General features: G+C 51.2%; 2 protein-coding genes across 11 annotated transcripts in view; one reads left to right on the top strand and one right to left on the bottom strand.

Moving 5' to 3' along the window:
* The window catches only part of CRB2 (crumbs cell polarity complex component 2), a 54,055-nt gene extending 40,522 nt beyond the window's left edge, over positions 1–13,533 (top strand). For both annotated transcript variants that reach the window (XM_059864832.1, XM_059864831.1), the window contains 7 exons: positions 2,610–3,548; positions 4,325–4,881; positions 5,726–5,891; positions 6,300–7,167; positions 7,972–8,088; positions 8,465–8,591; positions 10,478–13,533. In XM_059864832.1, coding sequence (XP_059720815.1) covers positions 2,610–3,548; positions 4,325–4,881; positions 5,726–5,891; positions 6,300–7,167; positions 7,972–8,088; positions 8,465–8,591; positions 10,478–10,705 — 3,002 coding nt within the window. In that variant the 3' untranslated portion in view covers positions 10,706–13,533. The remainder of the gene's footprint in view (positions 1–2,609; positions 3,549–4,324; positions 4,882–5,725; positions 5,892–6,299; positions 7,168–7,971; positions 8,089–8,464; positions 8,592–10,477) is intronic.
* A 1,745-nt stretch (positions 13,534–15,278) lies between these two features.
* The window catches only part of DENND1A (DENN domain containing 1A), a 147,530-nt gene continuing 141,478 nt past the window's right edge, over positions 15,279–21,330 (bottom strand). For 6 of the 9 annotated variants that reach the window (XM_059864833.1, XM_059864837.1, XM_059864834.1 and 3 more), the window contains 2 exons: positions 18,910–19,165; positions 15,279–18,072 (listed from right to left, as the gene is read on the bottom strand). In XM_059864833.1, coding sequence (XP_059720816.1) covers positions 16,801–18,072; positions 18,910–19,165 — 1,528 coding nt within the window. In that variant the 3' untranslated portion in view covers positions 15,279–16,800. Of the gene's footprint in view, positions 18,073–18,909; positions 19,166–21,330 lie in introns of those variants that run through there. The other 3 variants (XM_059864841.1, XM_059864842.1, XM_059864840.1) reach the window with 2 other exon arrangements.

Below are 21,330 nucleotides of genomic sequence, written 5' to 3'. Positions count from 1 at the left end.
AAAACAGGACTGTTCCCACCACAGCGGTAACACTCTGAACATGGGGAAGGATTTGTATTTGAATATTTGAATATACTGGAGGCTGTGAAAACTCAGCCACTTCTGAGTGTTTCTGACCCAGTCCCTGTGGGTTGGTGGCTTGGGGCTGTTACCTCAGACACTGCTGAATTAACGGAATGTTTGAAATCCTTGACTCCAGATAGCAGCCTTTTAGATACCACTTGTCTGATTTTCAGATAACAAGTTCCACTGCTTTGCTATTGTTAGTCTTTAACTAGATAAGGAACTCATTAAACGTTTGAAAGTCTCCTAATGGTGTAATGAATCAGATTGGTTGCTTTTACTATTGAGGACTCAGATAAAAGTAAACATTTCAACTATGAAATTTAGAGCAAACAGAGGAGACTACTTGTTTACAAGGAGAATAACTTGGTTTTGTTACTTGTTTTTGTTGAACAGAGTCACGTCCCCCAGTTTATTTTTTTTTTATAAACCTGAAAAGGAATGCCTGTGCTGCTCTTAGAGAAAACAGTTAGTGTTGAACAGCTTCTTAATATCTGCTTCCCAGTGGGTCTGCAAAGACACAACTGTCCATGTCTTGGAGAAGATTGGAATAACAGATATCCAGGAAATGATCTGTACTTTTGGAAACTGCAGTGATGTAGCTCCAGATAACTGCTTAGTAAGTCTTCCAGGAAAAAAATTGTCTTTAGCCAGATTTTTAGAACTCTTGTGCAATCTACTTTTCACCCATTTCAAACAAATAATCTAAGAAATCAAACCAGCTGCATCCCTTGGGAAAGCCTGGTGTTTAATCAGCCCCAGCCTGGGGCTGTGCACCCACCCTGGGGACTCACATCCCACCTGGTGTGAGGCACTGGGGGCTGGGGGGCAGGAACAGCCCAGGCAGGTGCTCCTGCTGCATGAGAGAGCTGAGACCTGCTCAGGCCGGGAATGTGGAATGGGAAAATGGGCCTCTCCTGCCTGCCAGCCTTCTCAGAAATGCAAAAATCCACGGCATCTCTCCTTTTGTTATCCAACGTTATCTTCCCCTCATTGTCTTGGTAAATATCAGCAACTCTGATCTGAAACAGCAGCATCTCTAGGATTTAGGACTGTACCAAACCTCTTTCCTTAATCAACAGCCTCTCCCCTTAAATCTGACTGCACACTTGCCTCCTGCAGCTTGGACAGCCCTCCAAGCAAACCCACCCCATCTTCTCCCAAACTGGGGTTCTCCAGGCCCAGTGATATCCCTTATACTCTATTTATTCCAACACATTTCCTTCACAGCTTTGTGCTGCAATCTTAATTCTGTCCTTGCTGTTCCTTTGCTGAGCAAGCCCAACAGTAAGAGGAAGAGGGCTGTGCTGAAGATACTGTTGCTTACAGAACAGCTCTGGCACATCTGTAAGTGCAGAACTAGAGCCTTGCATTTCTCTTTCATTGCTTCCCAGAGCTCTGTCCCTACACTGGCACAATCAGACAGTTTGGAGCTGGAAGCTGGTGCTCATCTCTCTGCAGAGCTCAGGGGACAAACCATCACTGCAAATAGTCAAGAACCTGTATCTTTGCTGGTTTTATTTTTAATCACACATCAAGTCCAGCTCCAGTGCTCCTAGTGCCCCATCCCCGCATCTCTCTGCTCCAGGCAGCTCTCTAATCTCTTTGACATGCACATTCTGTCTAGTGGCTTTTCTTTACAAATGTCCTTTGTGTTTTGATTCCCCTCCTTTGTGTGTGAATTCCTTCTTTTTTTCCTGCTGCCCTCGTTGTTCTTGCTGGCTGGATCGGGTGTAATGCTATTAGATTGGGATAATCCATGCTTGGTTTATCTGTGGGACTGTCTCTGAAGATTAGTGAAAACCAATGTTATAGGCTAGATAGAGTGAACTGGTTCAGGGCTCTTCTGTCAGTCTGGGATGCTCAGGAAAATGACAGCAGATTTTCATTAGCCAGATTTGGTAATTTACTTGAGTCCCATTGGGATCCATGTGCTGCCAGGAGACAGAACGGCAGTGCAGGACCTCACCCAGTTCATTTCTGCAGGACTGGGCAGAACTGAAATCAGCTTAGTGCCAGCATGGCAGAGTGCCTGTGGAGCATGTTGTGTTTGTTGTTTGGTAATGAATTGGGTTTTGTGAGTTTTACAACTGGTGGGTCGTCTTGGAATTGGATTTTTTTGACTGAGGCTTTCCAGTAACTTCCCATTTTACTGCTCTCTGCAACACTGGTGCCTGGAACATGCTCTAGTCAGATCTATAGACCTACCTGGCCTTTCAGCATACCAAATCTACTAAGGAAAAAGCATTAATTCCTTGTCTGTGCTGTTTTGGTCCTTCCATACCTTCCACACATTGGGCTTGGGACAGGACAGCAGTTGGTGGGGGGATTTGGGCTGATAGGCCAAAGCTCTAAAAACAGCACCTGGGAGGACACAGAAGTTTGGTTTTCTTGCTCTTGCATCATGAGCAGGACCCTCTGAGTGAGTGTGGGGCTCCTGACTGGCAGCTGCTCCCTGGAGAGAACTGGGGAGGGCTGTGCCTGGCAGGCTCTGGGAGGGCGTCCCAGCCCCACGGTGAGATCCCATCTCTCAATCTCTTCTGCAGGTGTGGAATGTGCTGTTAACATCAACGAGTGTGAGGAGGGTCCCTGCAAGAATGGAGCTGTCTGTGAGGATGGCATTGCTGACTATTCCTGCCACTGTGCCCCTGGCCAGAATGGCATTACTTGGGGAGGGAAGAACTGCTCTGTCCAGCTCACTGGGTGCCAGACACACGACTGCCAAAACGAGGCCTTGTGCATCCCAACCTACCAAGCTGAGAGCCACGGCCACCTGTGCCAGTGCCAGCCTGGTTTCTATGATGCCACGTGCTCGACACCAACAACGTTTTCCTTTGCTTCCAGAGGGTATCTCCTCATTGAGCTGCCCGAGAACAGTGAGAGCGGGAGGGGCACGGCAGGAGCCAGCGTGTCCCTCCGCTTCCGAACCACTTTGCCCAGCGCTGTCCTGTTTTACCGAGGCCGTGGAGCTGAGTACTTGTTCCTGGAGCTCTTGGATGGCATCCTGCATGCAGAGCTGAAGAGGGAGGATGTTGGGTACCCGCTGCTCCTGAAGGGGCTCAGAGTGGACGATGGCCAGTGGCATCAAGTGGAAGTTGTTGTGCACAGCACAGTGCAGCTGAAGCTCTGGCACGGCTCTTGTGAGGCCGGGGTCTGCCTGCAGAGCTCTCCTGTCCCACCGGGCACTGCTGTGATCCCACAAGCCTTCCTGAATCTGTATATTGGAGGTGCTGAGGATCCAATGGCCAACAACACACGGAGCCAGCAAGGCTTTGTGGGCTGCCTGGAGGACTTGCAGGTGGATGCTGAGGCCGTGCTGCCGGCGGATCTGCCGCTGGGGGAGTCGTCCCCGGTGAGGCCGGGCTGTGACCGCACCGAGTGGTGCCTCTCCCAGCCCTGCTTCCACGGAGGGCTCTGTGTGGACCTTTGGGCCACCTTCAGGTGTGACTGTGCCAGGCCCTATGGAGGCCCAGATTGCTCATATGGTAAGTGCCATGGGATTGACACCTGCCAGCTCCACAGGTACTGGAGAAGCTTGGATGTTAGCTCTGGAAACAGCACTTTCTATTTGACTGGGGGAAAAAAGAAAGCAAAAGCCTCTGTGAATAAAATTCTCGTTGATCCCTTTCCTGTTGTTTCCTCCTGCAGGAATGACTGTCAGTTTTGTGGTGCAGGTTATTCCTGGTAGAGCCAGAGGCTCCGACATCACCTTTTAACAGATCTGTGTGAATGCAGGGGAGCAGGGAAGTTGTTTTCTTGTGAAAAGTTGATCTTGAGCTTCTGAGTTGAGGATGAATAGGAATATATTGCTTTGTTGAAGGAAGCTCTTTGACAATTTTGAGTTAAAATCATATCTTTTTGCATTTTTTGCTCCTGTAAGGCTTGTATTAGTATCGGGGTTTTTTTCAACTCTTCTGAGCCCTAAATATGACATGTACTATTGTTACCAAATTTACAAATTTTAAAAGCAACTCTGTATCTCGAAAGTCCTTGAGTAAATCTGCTGGATTGGCAAGGGCTCTGCTAGACCTGTATTTCACTCTCATGCTACTCAGATACTTGAATTTGTGTCCTCCAGAGGAAGCAAGGACACATTCACCTACTTCTCAGTGTCACAGACCTGTGGGGAGAAGCATCGTTATCCTGGCACACGTGGAAAACATTGAGAAGAGACCTTTGCCCCATTCCTAAGGAGCTGCATCCCCGTGCCAGCTGCATTCCCTTTATAGCTGAGCTGAAGTTGGTTTCTTTTCTCTTCCAGAGCGCCCAGCAGCAACATTTGGCCTAGAGAATTCCACCAGCTTTGCCTCTTTCACCCTTTCTGACAGCCTTGGTGCAGACTTCAACCTCTCCTTTTTCCTGCGGAGCCGGAAGCCCGATGGTTTGTTACTGCAGGTCTGCAATGGGACAGGCCCCTGCCTCACCCTGTACCTGAGGGATGGCCAGCTGAGCATAGAGGTGTCACCTATGGACACTGTGACCTTTCCAGGGAATGTGGTTGATGGGAGAAGACATTTGATAGCCCTGTCTTTCCGGGGAGGCTCTGTTGGTGCTCTGCAGTCAGACGCGTTCGTGGGGCTGGGGCAGCTGCCAGCACAAGCCCTGGGAGCTGGCTCTGAGGTGTTCATTGGGGGACACCCAAACCCCGACAGTGCTGAGCTGTGGGGGGGCTATTTCAAGGGCTGTTTGCAGGACATCCAACTCAACAGCCACCAGATACAGTTTTTCCAGGTGGAGAATGACAGTTTGCCAGAGGAACTCAATAGGACTCAAACTGGAAACCTTGTGAATGGCTGCATCTCTGATGACACCTGCCAGGTATGTGCTGTGTCGAGTGTGTCTCTGTGTGTGCAGGGGTTCACTGTAGTTCTGTTATTACACAGGAGTCTGACTGTTGCTGATACCAGAAAGAGGAGGTTTCTGATGGTTTGAAGGACACATGGTTCTCTGTGCTCCCACCTCACTCAGTATGCTACATATGATTTAAACACTGAGTTTTCTCAAGCTCCCCTGTAGTTTTTGTGGTTTTAGAACTTGGGCAGTGGCTTTTGTGCTGCCCATCTCCACTTTGCTGAGCCCACATAGGTTCCAGACTCCCCCCCACCAACCTGTGATCTTGCCAGCCCCTCCCTTCATCCTGTTCCAGTTGCACAGCAGCCTCTTCCCCAGGCATCTGCCATTTCAACAACAGAAGTGGAAGGAGCTGTCTCCATGTGCCTGTGGATCAGAGCCTGGCTCTCCTCTGTGCCACACCTGCCAATGGGGAGGCCATACCCCCTGATCTTGCCCTTCTTGCTTATGGTGTTCTGAAGTGTTGTCACACCTGTGGTGTTAGGGGTGTCCTTCTGGTGACAGAACTTTGGGAGCTTCTTGGGAGCATCACAGTTTGTTTCATCCATTCCTCACCTGTGCTTTTGTGCCTTGTTCTTTGCCAAATTGCTGGAGTTCCTGTTGGTCAGTGCTGTGCACAGGGGGGAGCAGGGACTCAGGAATTTCTTGTACAGAGACCCTTGTGCTTCCCTCACTGCTCTTGAGTCATCGTTCCATTTCCCTCCTCTCTTGATTCAAATGCTGCTTGTGCTCATCTTCACAATTCTACCAAAGTCTCTTAGACCTCAAGATAAATTACCCTGCCCCTAAATTCCCCTGTTTTGTTTTTCAGTCTGAGCCATGTCAGAATGGTGGCAGATGCATTGTCACTTGGAATGATTTCCATTGCAGCTGTCCAGCAAATTTCACTGGGAAATTTTGTGAAGAGAAAGTCTGGTGTGAAAGTGACCCATGTCCTGAAGCCACCACCTGCAGAGACGTTGTGGCAGGATATGTGTGTAAGTTCTGTTCTCCTGCTTGTGTAAAATCCCCCCGCCCATTCCCTGGCTATAATCAATGTTCCCAGTTTGTGCTGTTGAAAACAATACAAACACATGCTGCAAGGACACGGAGTGGTGCCCAGGTACATATTGCTGCAGGCAGCATGAGCTCTGTGGGCTTGCCCTGGGTGTGACAGAGCACAGCTGAGGAGTAAAAATTGCTGCCTAAGAGCTGGATGTTATTACAGGAGGTGCAGTTGTAAACAGGAAGAGCTTTAAGGCTGCCAGCAGCTCCCCTGTAATCCTGCTCACACTAAGCTTAGGGGTTCTTAGGGAGAGAACCTGCCAGGGGTGTGCCATTGGTCTGGCTCAAACAGGACACCAACTGTCTTTGAAATCCCACGTGCTCTCCCCCTTTATTTATAGGTCTGGCTAATGCAACATTTAATAGTTCTGCTGCCATAGAATTTACCACCAACACATCAGTGACCAGAACTCTGAGCAGCTTCCACATGGACTTCAGAACCAGAGATGAAGATGCTGTTTTGCTTCGGGCAGTGGAAGAGGTGGATTCCCTCCAGGTGGCCATTAAGAATTCCTCCCTGCTTGTTGACATCAGGAGCGGGAACAGCGTCGAGGGTGTCAGCTTCGTGAGCCCGCAGCCCGTCACGGACGGGGCCTGGCACAGCGTCTCCGTGTCCATGGAGGAGCCGGCCGCGCTCTCTTCGCGGTGGCTGCTCCGCTGGGACGGCTCGGTGAACGTCACTCTGCAGGGGAGCGCCGGCAACCTGGACTTCCTCAAGAACGGCGCCTTGGTCGTTTTGGCCGAGAACTTCACCGGCTGCCTGGGCCGGGTGCAGATCGGGGGGATCTTCCTGCCCTTCCCGCCCCAGCAGCCGTACCCGCAGGCCGAGCAGTTCCAGCGGGCCGGCCCGGGCAGCGTCCGCCTGGGCTGCTCCGGGGCCGACGTGTGCGCCTCCGGCCCCTGCCTCAACGGCGGCACCTGCGAGGACCTGTTCGACTCCTTCCGCTGCGGCTGCAGCGCGGGCTGGGCGGGCCAGCGCTGCGAGGCCAACGTCGACGACTGCCAGCCCAGCCCCTGCGTCCACGGGGACTGCGTGGATGCCGTGGCAGACTTCCAGTGCGAGTGCTTCCGGGGCTTCATCGGGAAGAGGTGCGACATCAACGTGGACGACTGTGTGCGGCACCAGTGCCTGAACGGAGCCACCTGCGTGGATGGCGTTTACGGCTACTCCTGCAAGTGCCCCCCGCAGTACTCCGGACCTCGCTGCGAGTAAGTGCTGGGGCTGCTTGGAGACGGGGGGCAGAGGAGCCTCCAGATAAACTGCACTTTTACTTTGGGACGTTTTGGGAAAATTTTTCATTGCAAGCATCTCATAGGTAAAGAACCTGAATTCTGCTGTCACTTGGAAGGTGCTGCCCAGGTGCAAACCCTCACTGACAGGGGTTCAGCCTCGTACAGGATAAGGATCCTTCCTTTTGATGTGGGTTATCCCCATGCTACCTTTCAGAGCTGGTTGAAGGGCACATACTCTGGCCTGTTGTCACTTCCCTCTAGCACTCCTCAAGATGTCCATCTTCTCTGTGACTTGATTCCCCTCTGCCATATTCCTGTGCTGATTTAAGACAAAACATCTTATGCCAGTTCAAATGGAACATGGAGTTAAATACTGACATGGCTGCATTTCAGTTATCTGATCTATCCAGGATGATTTTCCTGTTGTTCCTGCTGCATGCTGGGACAGACAGTTACCTGGTACTGGCATTATCCTTCCTGGGGCCTGGCTGTTCTGTTCCAGCAGTGTCCTGTCCCTGCCTATATTTTCATTAGCAAGAACAGGCCTGTCTGAGTACTGATAGAGCTCCTGTCTGTTCCCAGGGCATGATCCAGAGAATACTCTGATGGTAAAGATGATTTCTGAGACTGTTCCCTTTTTCACTTTTGTCAAACCTCTTCCTAGAAATACCAAGCACTGTGTTTGGCTGACCCTTGCCAGCCCCATTCCCCCTGAGCCCCAGAACACTCTGCCCTTCCCCAGAACCTGAGTGCTCTAAAGGCTGTCCCTTGCTCTCCCAGGTGGCCGTTCCCCCCTCAGCAGTGTGGCAAGAACTTCACCTGCTTGAACGGTGGCAGGTGCATCACCGAGAGCTGGGGAGCCAACTGCTCCTGCAGGCCTGGCTTCACTGGAAGGAAGTAAGTGCTGCTTTACCCTCCTCCATGTCCTTGTGCCAGTCAAACAGCTGCTCCTAAGGGGAACACGAGCTGTTGCTTGGAGCAGAGGGAGGCTTCAGATCATCCAGCCGGTGCAAAACCACCAGTTTTTGCAGTGAGAACTGCTTCCAAGTTTTTTCAAGCACACTAGGCTGTGCTGGAGACCAGTGCTGGCCTCAGTCCCATAGAAACCACAACAGGAGGGTTGGTGTGAACAGGGGAGAATTTCAAGTTGCTTGACTCCAGAGAAAGCACCTGGAGAAGCTGCAATGGGCGCTTTTCAAACAAAAGAGGCTTTTTTGTGTGTTCTATGGCACAAGAATATATATGACAATTCTAATACACTCTTCTTTTCCAGCTGTCAAATCAACATAAACGAGTGTGACCCGAACCCGTGCCAGAACGGGGGCACGTGCCAGGACTCGGAGAACAGATACGAGTGTGTGTGCAGCGCCAGCTTCACCGGCGAGCGCTGCGACGTCAACGTAAGCACCTGCCTGGCCCTGCTGGGCCCTTCCTGCTCTGTCCTGCCAGCACAGCTGGCCAATCCTCAGTGGCTTTTTTTCTCTGCAGTGCTGCTGCTCATTGGTCTCCAGCACATAAACAACTGCAGTAAATGCTCCTCAGTATCTGCATGTGCTGCCATATGGCTTTTGGGGCTGTCTCTGCACATCTCCATAGATTTCACAACTCTTTGGAGAGAAATCCAACTCCTGGAGTTGAGCCAGGTTCCTGGAGAGTGGAATTTCATTTGGTGTTTTATCTTGTATAAGAGTTACTAAACACCTTACCTCTCCAAAGATCATCTGAATAGTAATGGATGTTTGGAGAAGGGAAGTTGGATAAAGTCAGGCCAAGAGTGGTTCAGGTCTGTGTGAAAAGCTGAGTCCTGTTCCTGAGCTGCTGCTGCCCTGGCCCAGCTGAGCTGTCCCGTGTGCATAATCCAAGTGTTCGGGGTGGGGCTGGGATCCTTCCTGGGGGGAGATGGGATCCTTACCCCTGCTTTCTCTGTGAAGCTGTTGCATGGACAGGCAGCTTTTTGGGTAACCTGGGAATGTACTAACCCATCCTGCATGGAAAGGGCTCTGTGCCAGGCAGGGTTTGCTGCTGTTGCTGTTACCCAGGGCTCTAATGCACGTGCCAAGGTCACCCTGACATTTCCAGTTTGCATGCACAGACTCCTTCAGGCATCTCTATCTCCTCTGTCCCAGGACATATCTGTGGATTCCTTGTATTCATTTTCATCACCCTCCCCTTGTTTTTCTTCACTCTTTCCTTTCCCCCTGCGCAGCCAGGCCCCTGGTGGGGCAGGGAGGGGCTGCGGATGGTGCTCGGCGCCACCAGGGGCAGCTGGAGCTCAGCTGAGCTCCCTTTGCTCTCTGCTCCCCAGCAGCAGCTCCGGGGACCCCTGCTGGGCCCGGGTGGTGCAGGACTAACCCGCATGGTCTGGAACTAACCCCGCACGGCGCTCGGGTGTGGTGGGGCTCGGGGAATCCACCTGGACTTCAGGCATTTGAAAAGGGCAGAAGGGCTTCCAGATCCCCTGGGAATGTTCCTTCTTTGCTCTGTGACATGAGCACAGACTGAATGGCATCAAAAAACTGTAAATAATCCAGCTTGAATTATTTTGGTTTTAGCTGTAAAGTGGCCGATACCATTGTTAGCAATAAGAAATATCTTATTTTTAAGCTTACTGTAATTTTAAAACTTTGTTTCATGACAAAAATTCTACAGTTGTTTTAGTTATGTTGTTGTCTTCCATGCCATCCTTGATTCCACTAGAATCTAGGGAATTCTCATTTCTCTCCTCAGTACTTGGGCTTTTTATCATCTCCATCTCCCATCCATGTCGTGACCTCTTCAACATCTTCCCCTTCCTGCTGCAAGTTCTGCAATTCTGTTTCAGTTTACCAGCTTAATCAATTCTCTGCTTTGCCATTACAGGCATTAAGGCATCACTGAACTTTTTTTTTTTAGTATCATTCCACTGCTTGGGGAAATTTTTTTTGAAAATTCACATTACTCTGCATTAACTTTAAAGTTTGTAGTTTTTTGTTGTTGTTGTTCTTTTTTTTTTTTTTGTTGTTGTTGGTTTGGTTTGGTTTGGTTTTGTTTTGCAACACTGGTCACAACTTTGCCAGTGCCACCTGTGTGTTTTAGTCTGATATTGATAATAAGGCACCTTTAAAGACTCTCACTGTAGATGCTGAGTAAACTGGCCTTTACATCTTAAGGTGCTGTCTTGCTGTGAAAAAGTGCTGTTTTTTGCTTTTCTAAAAACCTTTTTCCCTCTAATCTGACCATTTTGGTCAGTTATTGCAGTTTTTGTAACGCTGGGGTTTCATTGTTTCTCCATTAATTTCTTTTACAGAAAGGGACTCCAGGTGCTCTCTTCCCCTCCCCACTAATTGAAGTAGCTGTCCCTGTAGCCTGTGGCTCTGTGCTGCTCCTCAGTATTGGTCTCATATTCATGGTTCTCACGGCAAGGAAGAGGCGCCAGTCCGAGGGGACCTACAGCCCGAGCCAGCAGGAGGTGGCAGGAGCTCGGCTGGAGATGGACAGTGTCCTAAAGGTGCCACCCGAAGAGCGCCTAATCTAGGCCCTGCCATGCCCAGGGCCTGCACCTGCAAGGTCTGCCTGGAGCTGGAGCTCTTCCAGCCCTGGCAGCAGCAGATCCACCCCGTCCCCGTTCCCCTAGGCCCCGCTCACCGAGAACGGACATCGCGCGCGGGCGGCGGGGCTGGGGCTGCTGCACCCCGACGGCTCCGGGCAGCCTCTGCCCTCCCTCCTGCCCTGCCCCGGGCTGGCCATCGCTCATCTCAGCAGGAGCTGGAGTGCCTCTGGCTCCTGTCCCCTCCCAGGCAGGAGAGGCACATTAAATCTGCTTTCCAAGGCAGGGTGACCCGAGGCACCTGTGCAGGTTCAGCTCCCTGAGCCCCACTCAGGAGCTGGGAAGGTCGTGGCTGGTTTGGGTATTCTACTCTGGTTTTGTCAACAGCTGAAAAACATTCAAACTCTCTCAGCTCAGGCGTGTGAGGTTTTCAGAGTCTTCAACAGCAACAGCAGCTGTGACCTCCCTGTGACAGCCCTGTGTCAGAGGGAATTGTCAGGAATTATCAAAGTCCTTGTATAAATCAGTGTTGAATGCCCTGGTGCTGTTAGACATTCCCATGGGTACCATGTGGGGAAGGGAGGGGCAGGACTCCGGGGCTTTGGGCCAGTGCAGGAGCTGCCCGATGCTGGACTTTGGGTGTGCATGGAGGGGAGAGGGGAGCAGGAAAAGGGTCACCAGCCTCCTGTGCATTCCCTGCGCTCCGTGGGACAGGGCAAGGGGGAGCTCCTGCCCTGCACCGCTGCCAGCACAGCGCGGCTGAGGGAGGCACTGGGGGCTGGGGGCTGTGAAATGCAGCTGCGTCCTGGTGGAAGCTCTGAGTAACTCCCTGTTCTACCACAGCAGCGAGTGTGGGCGCACCTCAGCCACTCCTCTGTGGTGGGAGCAGTCGGGGCTGCGGGGGCCGCCCTGCTCCTCGCACTGGTTGTAGCCACGGCGATTGCCATGAAGAGGAGGAGAGCGACTCAGGGAACCTACAGCCCGAGCCGGCAGGAGAAGGACGGGGCCCGAGTGGAAATGTGGAACGTGATCAAGATGCCCCCGACCGAGCGGCTGATCTGAGCCCGGGGTCTCGCTGGGGGACAGCTCTGCACGGCCTCAGGCACTGCCCGCTGGCACCGCCCCAGCGCTGCTCACTGCAGCTCAGCCCACAAAGCACTCCTAGCAAACTGCTCTGGCTGTGCAAGCTGCAGCGCTGGGGAGCAAAGACCCCACTGCTGAGGGCCAGGGGAGGGAGCAGTGGCTGTGGCACAGCGGGGACACGGAACCAGACAGAGCCGGCTGGGCCCCTGCTCCTGCAGGCAGCAGGAAAACCTCCCAGGCAGGTCCAGTGAACGGCAATTGAACCACTGTATTCAGAAATAATGTGAATAATAAGGTTTTTTCTAAAAGACACATACCTGTGACTCATATGCAAGGTGAGTGAGTGCTGGGAAATCCTTCCTAGAGCTGCTGCCCTTCAGCTGGGCCAGAGCTGGCATGGCAGTAAGTCCCACTGGGCTGTGCTGGACATGGCTGCTGGAGCGTTGCCCGAGACCAGACCAAACCACAGGAATATGTGAAGTGCCTTTCTGATCCTGAGGTGCCAGTTACAGTTTAACCTTTGTGGGAGGAGGATGGTTTCATGTTGTTTGATCCAGCTCCACCACTCCCAAGTAGCTTGGACCATGGAACTGACCCTCGTGATGGCCAGGGGCTGAGCATCAGGTGAGGAGGGGAGAAAGAAAGAGTTCTAGAAGTGACCTCTGGACAGGTTTGGGCTTGCTGGTACAGGAGAGTGGAATTTAGTTAGCCAATTTTTAACCCAAACGAGGGTTGGGGTGAGTGACACAGATCTGCTTTCCACTGCACTAAAAGGGGTTTGATTTTGTGGCTTCACTTCTCCTGTGTTACTGTTTTAGCTGTTGAATGTGCTGTTTCTTCTTTAGCGTAATGTGGCAGAGGCTGTGGAAGGAAATGCAGCACAGCAGGCCAGGTAAGGCCTAAAGTCACTAGTGTTTCAGGATAATCACAACTATCAATAAGGAATATTTTAGAACAGTGTCTGCTTTTTAATGTCCAAAATACTTTTAAAAATCAGAGTGGGAGCCTGCCTGCTGTAGCTCATTGCCACAAGAAAATGCTGTTTATTCTGGTCTGCTTTGGGATTTTTTTTTCTACTGTAGTTGTAAATGTTTCTGTAATTCCAAGCAAAGGGAGGGGCGTGGAACTACTGCTCACATGTGTTCATTTAAGAACAGGTGTGTCTGTGTAAGAACAGGCAGCTGCTGACAGAAAAATGAAAACTTTAGAAAACAGAAAAAAACAGGAATGGGAGACAGACAATATTTTGTCAGTGAGATCTCTTTCCCTCTATTAGTGGAGAAGAGTCAAAGGTGAGATCCCAGCTGTGTCTGGCAGTGACAGAGATGCCCTGGCTGCAGGTGGGACTCTGTGGCTGCTTTCCCCTGTTCCTCAGCACTGACTCTGCTGGCACTGTTCCTGTCACTGGTTTGCTCTGGGCATTCTCCAGCTGCTCCTTCGGGAGGCCCAGCACACTTTGGGAACAGAGCCAGTGGCACTGCCCGGTGCCCCTGTGGCTGTAGGGCTTTGGGAGCAGGTCAGGGAGGTTTTCCTGTGGCTCTGTGCACAGGAGGCCCCAGGGCAGCAGAGTGTGCCAGGACAGTGGGGCTGCTCGGCACAGCCAGGAACTCCTCCCTGGGCTGGGGAAGGGGAGTGGGGGCTCCTGGCAGGAGCAGGGGTGGGCACAGCCCTGGGGCCCCTGTGCTGCCAGGCAAAGGCCACCGTGGTTTCCTGCAGCCCGGGGGGTGCAGTAACCTCAGTCTCTGCCAGCTGTACCCCAGCACCCCAGGGCACGTCCTGCTTTTGCTCCTCTCCACATCTGGTGTTTACTCTGTGCAGAAATGAGGCAGCAGCAGGAGGGAGGAGAGCCCCAGTCCCTCCAGGCTCTGGGCCGTGTCCCAGAGCTCCCCCAGCTCCTGCCCTTCCCTGCCAGGTACAAAGCCTGGACCCCGGCAGGTCCGGCCGTGCCCCACAGCAGCTCCTCGGGACTGCATCCCAAGCACCCAAAGCCAGTATCAGCAAAGGTGGTAAAGTACTCTGTCAGTGTCTTGAGCATTTCTGCAAAATAATTTATGGAAGGTGGTCTTGTTTTTTCAATAATGAACTTAACTTTCTTTTGATATTTAATTTTTGAATATATTTTTTCACAAAACTGGACTTGCTGTAGTTAATGATTATGATCCTGATTTTTTTTAATTGTAAATTTTATAATTTGTAAATAATTAGAATATCCTTCAAAAGAAATTTACAATAAAATTTGGTTAAAACCAGACCTGGTTGTTGACTTGTGACTGTTTTTCCCCAAAGAACACCTTGCTGTCTGGATGGCTGATCATGGCCTGTGCCACACCCCCTGCAAAGCTACAGACTGTGATGGCTCTCCAGGGCTGAAGGATTTGTTTTGTGATGATTTGTCAGAGCCCAGAGCCCTGAGCACAGGGTGCAGAGCTTTGCCCAGCAGCAGGACAGAGCTGCTGAACACCACGGGAAAGAGCTGGGGAAACCTCTGCTCTCTGCTCACTGAGCTGAGCTGCATTTTACCATTTATCCCTGGCTTCATGGGCAAGGAAGAGACTGGAATGGAGGAAAAGGGACTCTGAAGCCTCCAGCCAGAGTGAACAAGACACAGAACTGGTTTCACCTCTTGCACAGCAGCAGATGCACCACGAACTTTGAAGAGGTTTGTCTTGTCTGCTTTCAAAATAAACTTATTTCTTATGGCTGTAAATAAGCAAAGTGATAGCAAACACAGGGCAAGTACAGGAGCATGGAAAAGTCACTGATGAGTAAGAGCAGGACCACTTTTTATACTGGATTAATAAAAACATCCAGATTCCTTCTAGGGCTGAACCAGAACTGGTTCAGATAAGCAAACTATTTATACCTGGCACTATCAGGAATGAATCATGTTAAGGCATTCCTGGGTTTAAATAGACAAAAAATCCCTAAATGCTGTCCTAGGGGTAGTTCAATTCCTATTTTACAAGAAACCCCTAAAAAAGTCTCCTGCTTGCAAACACTGCTCCAGAAATGAGGAAAGGCACAAACTCCTTGTCCTCCTGGATCTCAGAGGTGTTAAATAAAGTGGAGGGTGAATAAATGGCTGTTAATACTTTGCAGTGCCCTAAAATTGACTTAGCAAATGATCCATAATATGAGCAAAGTAACCAGAGATGAAAATGCACTGCAGTGGGACAGAATTTCCTGACAGGTTTAAAGCATCTGTGATGGGCTCCTCAGTGTGGGATCACTGTGTGACATTACTGAGTTTAAACAGGGCCTGGGGAGCCCTGCTTGGCACAGGCAGGATTGTCCAGTGCCCCTTCACACCCACCATAATCCAGAAAGTTTTATCATCCAGCTCATTGCAAAGGAGCTCTGAAATGCTGGACTGAATTATATATAACATATATAATATTTTAGAATAAGAATTATATATAACATATATAATTCTTATTCTGAACTCTATCCTTTATCCAAATAAAATGGAACTGGTATCTTAGACTTTAAATATTTTACTATTCAATACTAAACCCATCTGTCTTTCAACACAGAAAGAAAATACAAATCCAAGTGAATGGCCTGTCAGAGGAACAGCACTGTACAGAAACAGAATACTCCTGGAATACTGTGGTCTTCCCAAAACCAGCAGCATTTCAGGTGTTATTTTTCCTTTGTATTGCCCAGACTCGAACACAGACAGCCATTCCATTCCCCAGAGTAAGAAAACTTCCAAGATAACATGAATAAAATAGATACATTGGAAATCAGATAAAGCTTTACAAGAATTTCCCCATGTGTCCAAGATGATTTCCTTTATCAAAGGCTCAATGGTGACGTGATTCCCTCTGCGAGAGTGACAGGTTTTACACCAGAGCGTGCCCAGATACAAAACAAACCAAAAAAGCACCACTGAAGTGAAACAGAAATGATCAGAGACTGCAGCTTTCCTGGGGATGCTGAGCCCGTGTGAAATGTCTGGAGAACACAGAGGGGGCTCAGAACATCCAGCTGAGCGTCCCCTGCGCTCGGGGCCTGGCGGGGCCAGCCCGAGGCTCCGGCGGGGCCACAGAGCCCAGATCCCCCTCAGCCCCTCAGCACTGGCCTTCCCCTGCACTCAGGAGCTGGGAACCTTGATACCCCACATTTTTTCTCTTCTTTGTAATAATCAAGTAAGATATTGTTACATTCCATTCATATACTGCAATTTATAATATTGATAGATAATATTAAGATACACATATATAAGAACTAGGATACTCTTTATGGCCTCTATTTTCTGATGTATTTAACAAAATCAAAGTCAAAAAATGAAAACAATTGCTGGTGTTTCCAGTTTCCCAACAGAGATGCAGGACCAATCCCTGAGCAGCTGCTCTGTGCTGTGGTTTCCAGGCCTGTGACAACTCTGCCCTGGCTGTTGGTGTTCGGGGTGGGGGGAGTCAAAAGTGCCACCAAAGTCCATCTGACAGCACAGCTCCAGGAGTGGCTGGGGTCCAACGAGCACAAACACAAACCAACGGAGCAGTTCAGTGACTTGTGGGCTGGTTTGCTGCATTTTGCATGTGGGAACAAAACAGTGTATTGTGTCTCTGTGTAATGCCAGAAAAACTGACGGCCATTCCCAGAGGCAGGAGTGAACCCCAGCAGAGTGGGCTGTGTCAAGCTGCAGGCGTGCCAAGGACTGAAAACACAGGGAGGGAGTAACTTGTGCATCAGTAGTGCTGCCTGAAAAGCTGTGTGTGGAAATCCCAGCCCAACCCGACCCAACCCACCTCCCCTCACGCTTTGGTCAGTGCAGGGATCCCAGGGTTCAGTGGCGGGGAGTGAGAGCAGTGTCAGGGACTGGGGGACTCTGACCTGTGGGCAAAAAGCTCTCGTGTTGAGTTGCAGCTCAGCGATGGTCCTGCAGCGGTCCTGGCTCAGCCTTCCTTAAAAGAAATGCTTGGTTTTATGCTGGCTCAAAAAAACCAAAAAATCCCTCTGTCATTTCCAAAAGGACACCAAGGCCATGGGGCGCGTCACTCAAAGGTTTCCCATCGCTTTCTGAGCTGCTCCACCTTACCTGGTGTGGGTGACACGTCCTGCTTGGTCTTTTTTAACAGATCTTCAAATGGATCTTTTGTCTCCTCAGATTTTGAGGACAGTAACACTGACTCCAAGCCTTTGGCTGGCCTGGCAGGGACCAGAGGGGGTTCACTGGCCAGAAGAGCCAGGGCTTGTTTGGGATCTACTTTTGTGCTGGGCTGGCCCACCTGTAACGTTGGGGGTTTGGAGGGACCACCCAGACACGCTGGCTGGAGGGAGCTGGTGGGAGAAGGGCTGTGGCTCTGCAGGAGCAAGGAGCCAGCTGCTGGCACAGCTGGAGCCTGGCTGAACAGGTTTGGCATGGAGAGCGTGGCCATGGGGGGCTGAGGTCTCTGCGGTGGGTAGAAGCCAGCAGTGGGGGTTATGAAGCTGGAGCTGTAGGCGTGCCCTAAGGAGGGGGTAAAGGAGCCCCTCGGGGGTCTGACCAGGGACACTGGAAGGGCTCCCGGCAGCGTCTGGGTGAAGGGGTTGGGGGAGGGCTGTAGAAAAGGTGGCGGAGCAGGGGCAGGGAAGCCAAGGGGCTGAGCAAACGCTGCAGCTGCAGGAGGCACAAAGTCACTCGGCAGGGCCCCGAAGGCGGGCGCGGGGGCCGAGCCCTGCGGGGCCCTGCCCGGCCAGGCCGTGGTTCTCAGCGGGTCCAGCAGGCTCAGCAGGAGCTCGCTCTCGTTCCCAGCACCTTCCGCCTGCACCCGCACGGGCTGCAGCATCTCAGCGCACAGCAGCTGCGACGGGCGGGAGGAGCAGTTCACAGACTGCTGCACTTCGGGCTTTAAGGACACGCTGCCAGCCCCAAAGGGCTCTGGGATAAGATCTGAAACCAAGTGGCTGCGCCCATGAGGGGGGAGGATTTCCGCTGACCCGGCTGGAGCCTGGTGCTTGGAAGCCCTGGGTGCTGGTGGTGGTGGCACGATCCCCAGTTCTGGAGTCTTTCTTCCCTGGGGCCTAGGAATGGTGATGTTCCCTTGAATGGAAGGATTGGATTCATCCTTTTCTGTGGGAGCCAGACTGCTGTCTCTGCTCTGGGGTCTCCTGGTGATGGGGGGCATGTTACCCAGGGCAGCCAAGGGTCTTTCCGGTGAGCTTTGGGAATATTTGGTGGGAATAGCCATATCATCATGGCCCATACTCCACAGCTTGTTGTAAGGGTGGGACAGCTTCATGCTTGGCACAATCCTGTTCCTCTCAGACACACCAAGATCCATTCTCTGCAAGAGAGCAGAACAAACATTAACTCTAACTGATGTCCTCACAAGACAGAGCAGGAAGTGAGTTCAGGCTGCTGTGAGGGAAGAGGCTCAGTCCCCAGGCTGCCAGCAGTGCAGAGGGACGACAGCGTGTGGCCAGGAAGGACAGCCAGGACTCTGCAGCTCCAATTCCAACTCTGCTGCCACGGGGTTGTTCAGCTGGGACATGCTGTGCATCTGTCAGAGCCCAGTAAGGAGCACACACCTGTGTCCAAGGCACAGAAGCTGAGAAGCCTTAACAGCTGCATGGAATAAGTTGACAAATGCAATATCTGAATGTAACACTAAAATCAATAATATTATAAAGTAGAAATGACATTTGCTTCTTTAATGTCAGATGAAGACCTTGGAGCCTGCTTTAGTTTAATACTTTCTGAGCAGAGTTCCTTCACAAACAATCCCATTTCTTCAGAGGGGGATTGCTCAAATGATGCTTAGATCAAAACAGCCAGATTAAAAGAAAAAAAATTTTTGAGGGGACCTGAAAATTACCACTATTCATTCTCACTGCTGACCATCAACTTCAAAGATAACTCTGGCCACTGGACAAACAGATTCTGAGGAACAGGGCAAATATCCCCTCCTTCAGAAGCAAAGGCTTCAGAGGAAACAGTTACTTATCACTGGGCCCCATTTCATTTCTTAATTCAGAAATTAATTTTGAAGCACACAAGCAAATCCCCGGAAAACAGATGATGATGATGACAATGACAATTATAATTAGGATCTACCCAATAACATGAAAAAGATCCTCAGAATGAGCTCTGTGCCACCCCCAGGGCACAGGAAGCCCCTGACCTGGTATTCAAAGGAGCAGCGCTGCTCTGCCTCCTCCTTGGGTGCCCGCAGGTCCTCCAGGCTCTTGGCCTGGCTGAGGGGCTGGGGCTGGGCTTCTACTTCCAAGCTGGGGAAGATGTCTTCCAGGAGGTTGACTTCGGAGGCCCTGCTGGAGAGCAGAGGGCTTGGGGGCAGCGGCTCTCTGGCCTTCTCGGGGCTGCCCACGTCCTCCCCATCGGCACTGTCCGACTCCTTCAGCGCCCGGTACGGCTGAGGCCTGGCACACAACCAAAAAGCACATTGCAAATTACCACACTTCTAATTCTTTGTTTTGGACACAATTTCCTAAGGAGCTGGAGGACTTACAAAATCTCCCCAGTGGCAAATATAGCTCAGAGAGCCCCCCATGCAGAGCAGGCTGTGAGCAGTGCCTGAGGGCAGGGGGACATGCAGAAGGGGACCTGGCACCCGAGGGTGCTCAGAAGGGCAAGAGCCGAGTGGGAGGTGCTCAGAGGGAAGCTGTGGTCATGCAGGCACGGCCAGGCTGAGGAGGGAGCTCCCAGACCAGGGACAGTGGGATACCAGCTCCCCGTGCTGACTGTCTGGGCTCCCCTCAGGCTGGACACGGCCTCTGCACCCTGTGTTTGCAGGCTCTGACATCCTCGGGTTTTGAGCTAACTCAGCACACCACATAACTCAGTGTTTTCCTGCAATAATTGGGAACACTGTGCAGGTTCCAATGATTTCATTGGTGTCATCTTATCAAGAAACACCACAATCCATTATGGAGACACCTCCTTTACATTACCAGCCAAGGCTGAGTTAGCAGGATGCTTCTCTTGCACATACCTCAGCAAAAAACGGAACCAGCACATTTGCATTTTGGTGTGTGTACAGAGAACAGCAGCACGATGTGCATCCAATTAATAACAACAAGTGCCACACATGGCTGTGGGGATTGGCACTTGACTGGCAGCCAGTTGTACTGTGGCATTTAAACAAGCTTTCAATTAAAAGAAAATATTTGTGAGACCTGCAAAAACACATCCTTTGGAAGAACCCTTCTCCCCTCTCCATATTTTATCCTAATACATCTATATCATGCAAATTCAGAGAGCCCAGCCTGCTTCCCTCCCCATCACACACAGAGCAGGCACTAAGCCTGCAGCAGGACAGGGACACTGCAGGTACAGGGCAGACTGAGCACACGGCCTCAGGGCAGTCTCACATCACTCCAGGTCACACTGCAAGCCCCCAAGGGATATCTGAAAACAAAACTGGTCTCCTCCACCCCAAACAGGAGCGTGGAAACATTTTCTAGCCCTTTCCTACTGATCCTCCCCATCCCACCTGCCTGCAGTCAGATTTCTTCCCTGCCAGCCTCTGAACCTGTGTCTGCAGCACACAAGGGATTTTAGCAGCTGCAGACCTCTCTGTCCCACTGGCAGCCTCCTTCTCCAGCCTGGCCTGACCCAGCTGGGGCTGCCAGGCTCCAGCTGCTCAGCTGTGACTGGCACTGCCCATCTCCCAGCCCTGAACTGCCTCCCTGTGGCATCATGTGCATTTCTGAAGCAGCAGCTCACGCTACCCCGGCCCCTCTTCCTACAGGTTCTGGTCAAATCAGTGGCTGCATTGTTAAAGGAATGAGTGCAACTCCATGCAATTTATCTACCTTTCATCCTCTAGAAATCCTCGAGCAGGCGAGGTTAGGAAATAACAAATCCTCAGCTGACATACAGAGAGGGCTCAGCTCAGAGCTGCCTGCTGGGACTGGGATATTCAAATAGGCAGCAAGAGGGATTTAGTGCAGCTGAACCCACAGCTGGCAGGGCTCCCCTCACCTCACATGGGCACCCTGGGTAGGCCCCAGGGGCAGGGGCAGAACCCTCCAGCCACAGCATCACTGAGCAGTTATGGCCCAGCTACTCAACACAGTCTTTCAAGAGAGAGTTACAAAGCCTTGGGAAGGTACAAGTTACAAATCCAAAAGCTGGACACAAATAGACCAAACAAACTTCCTGCTCCTTGTGTAATTGTCAGATTGTAGTCAATGCCCTCAGAGGACACCTGACAGACCAGACGGGCTGAGATCAAACAGGTGACACTGGAATAGGCTGGTAACTGCACTGGAACAAGGCTCACAGGACAACCCCAAAGCACAGTAACACCACCACAAGAATGAATGGTGAAAGGTTTGGACAGGACAAGCAGCATGTTGGAACAAAGGACAAATGGAAGGGTGACATCCCACAGAGCTCGGGTTGATGGAAGCCCATAAGCTGTGTGGTGCTGCAGTGTTTCATGCAGGAGGATGCTTTTTCATGCTGCTCAACATCAAGACAAACAAGCAGGAAAAATATTGGTCATTCATCAAGCACTGTACAGAGACCCCGGGAGCATTTCCAAAATCCCAGTACAGAAGCAGGTGCCCTGAGCAACGCA

Source organism: Haemorhous mexicanus, chromosome 21 (assembly GCF_027477595.1).
Source record: "Haemorhous mexicanus isolate bHaeMex1 chromosome 21, bHaeMex1.pri, whole genome shotgun sequence".
NCBI lineage: Eukaryota > Metazoa > Chordata > Aves > Passeriformes > Fringillidae > Haemorhous > Haemorhous mexicanus.
This window is presented reverse-complemented; position numbering and strand designations above follow the sequence as displayed.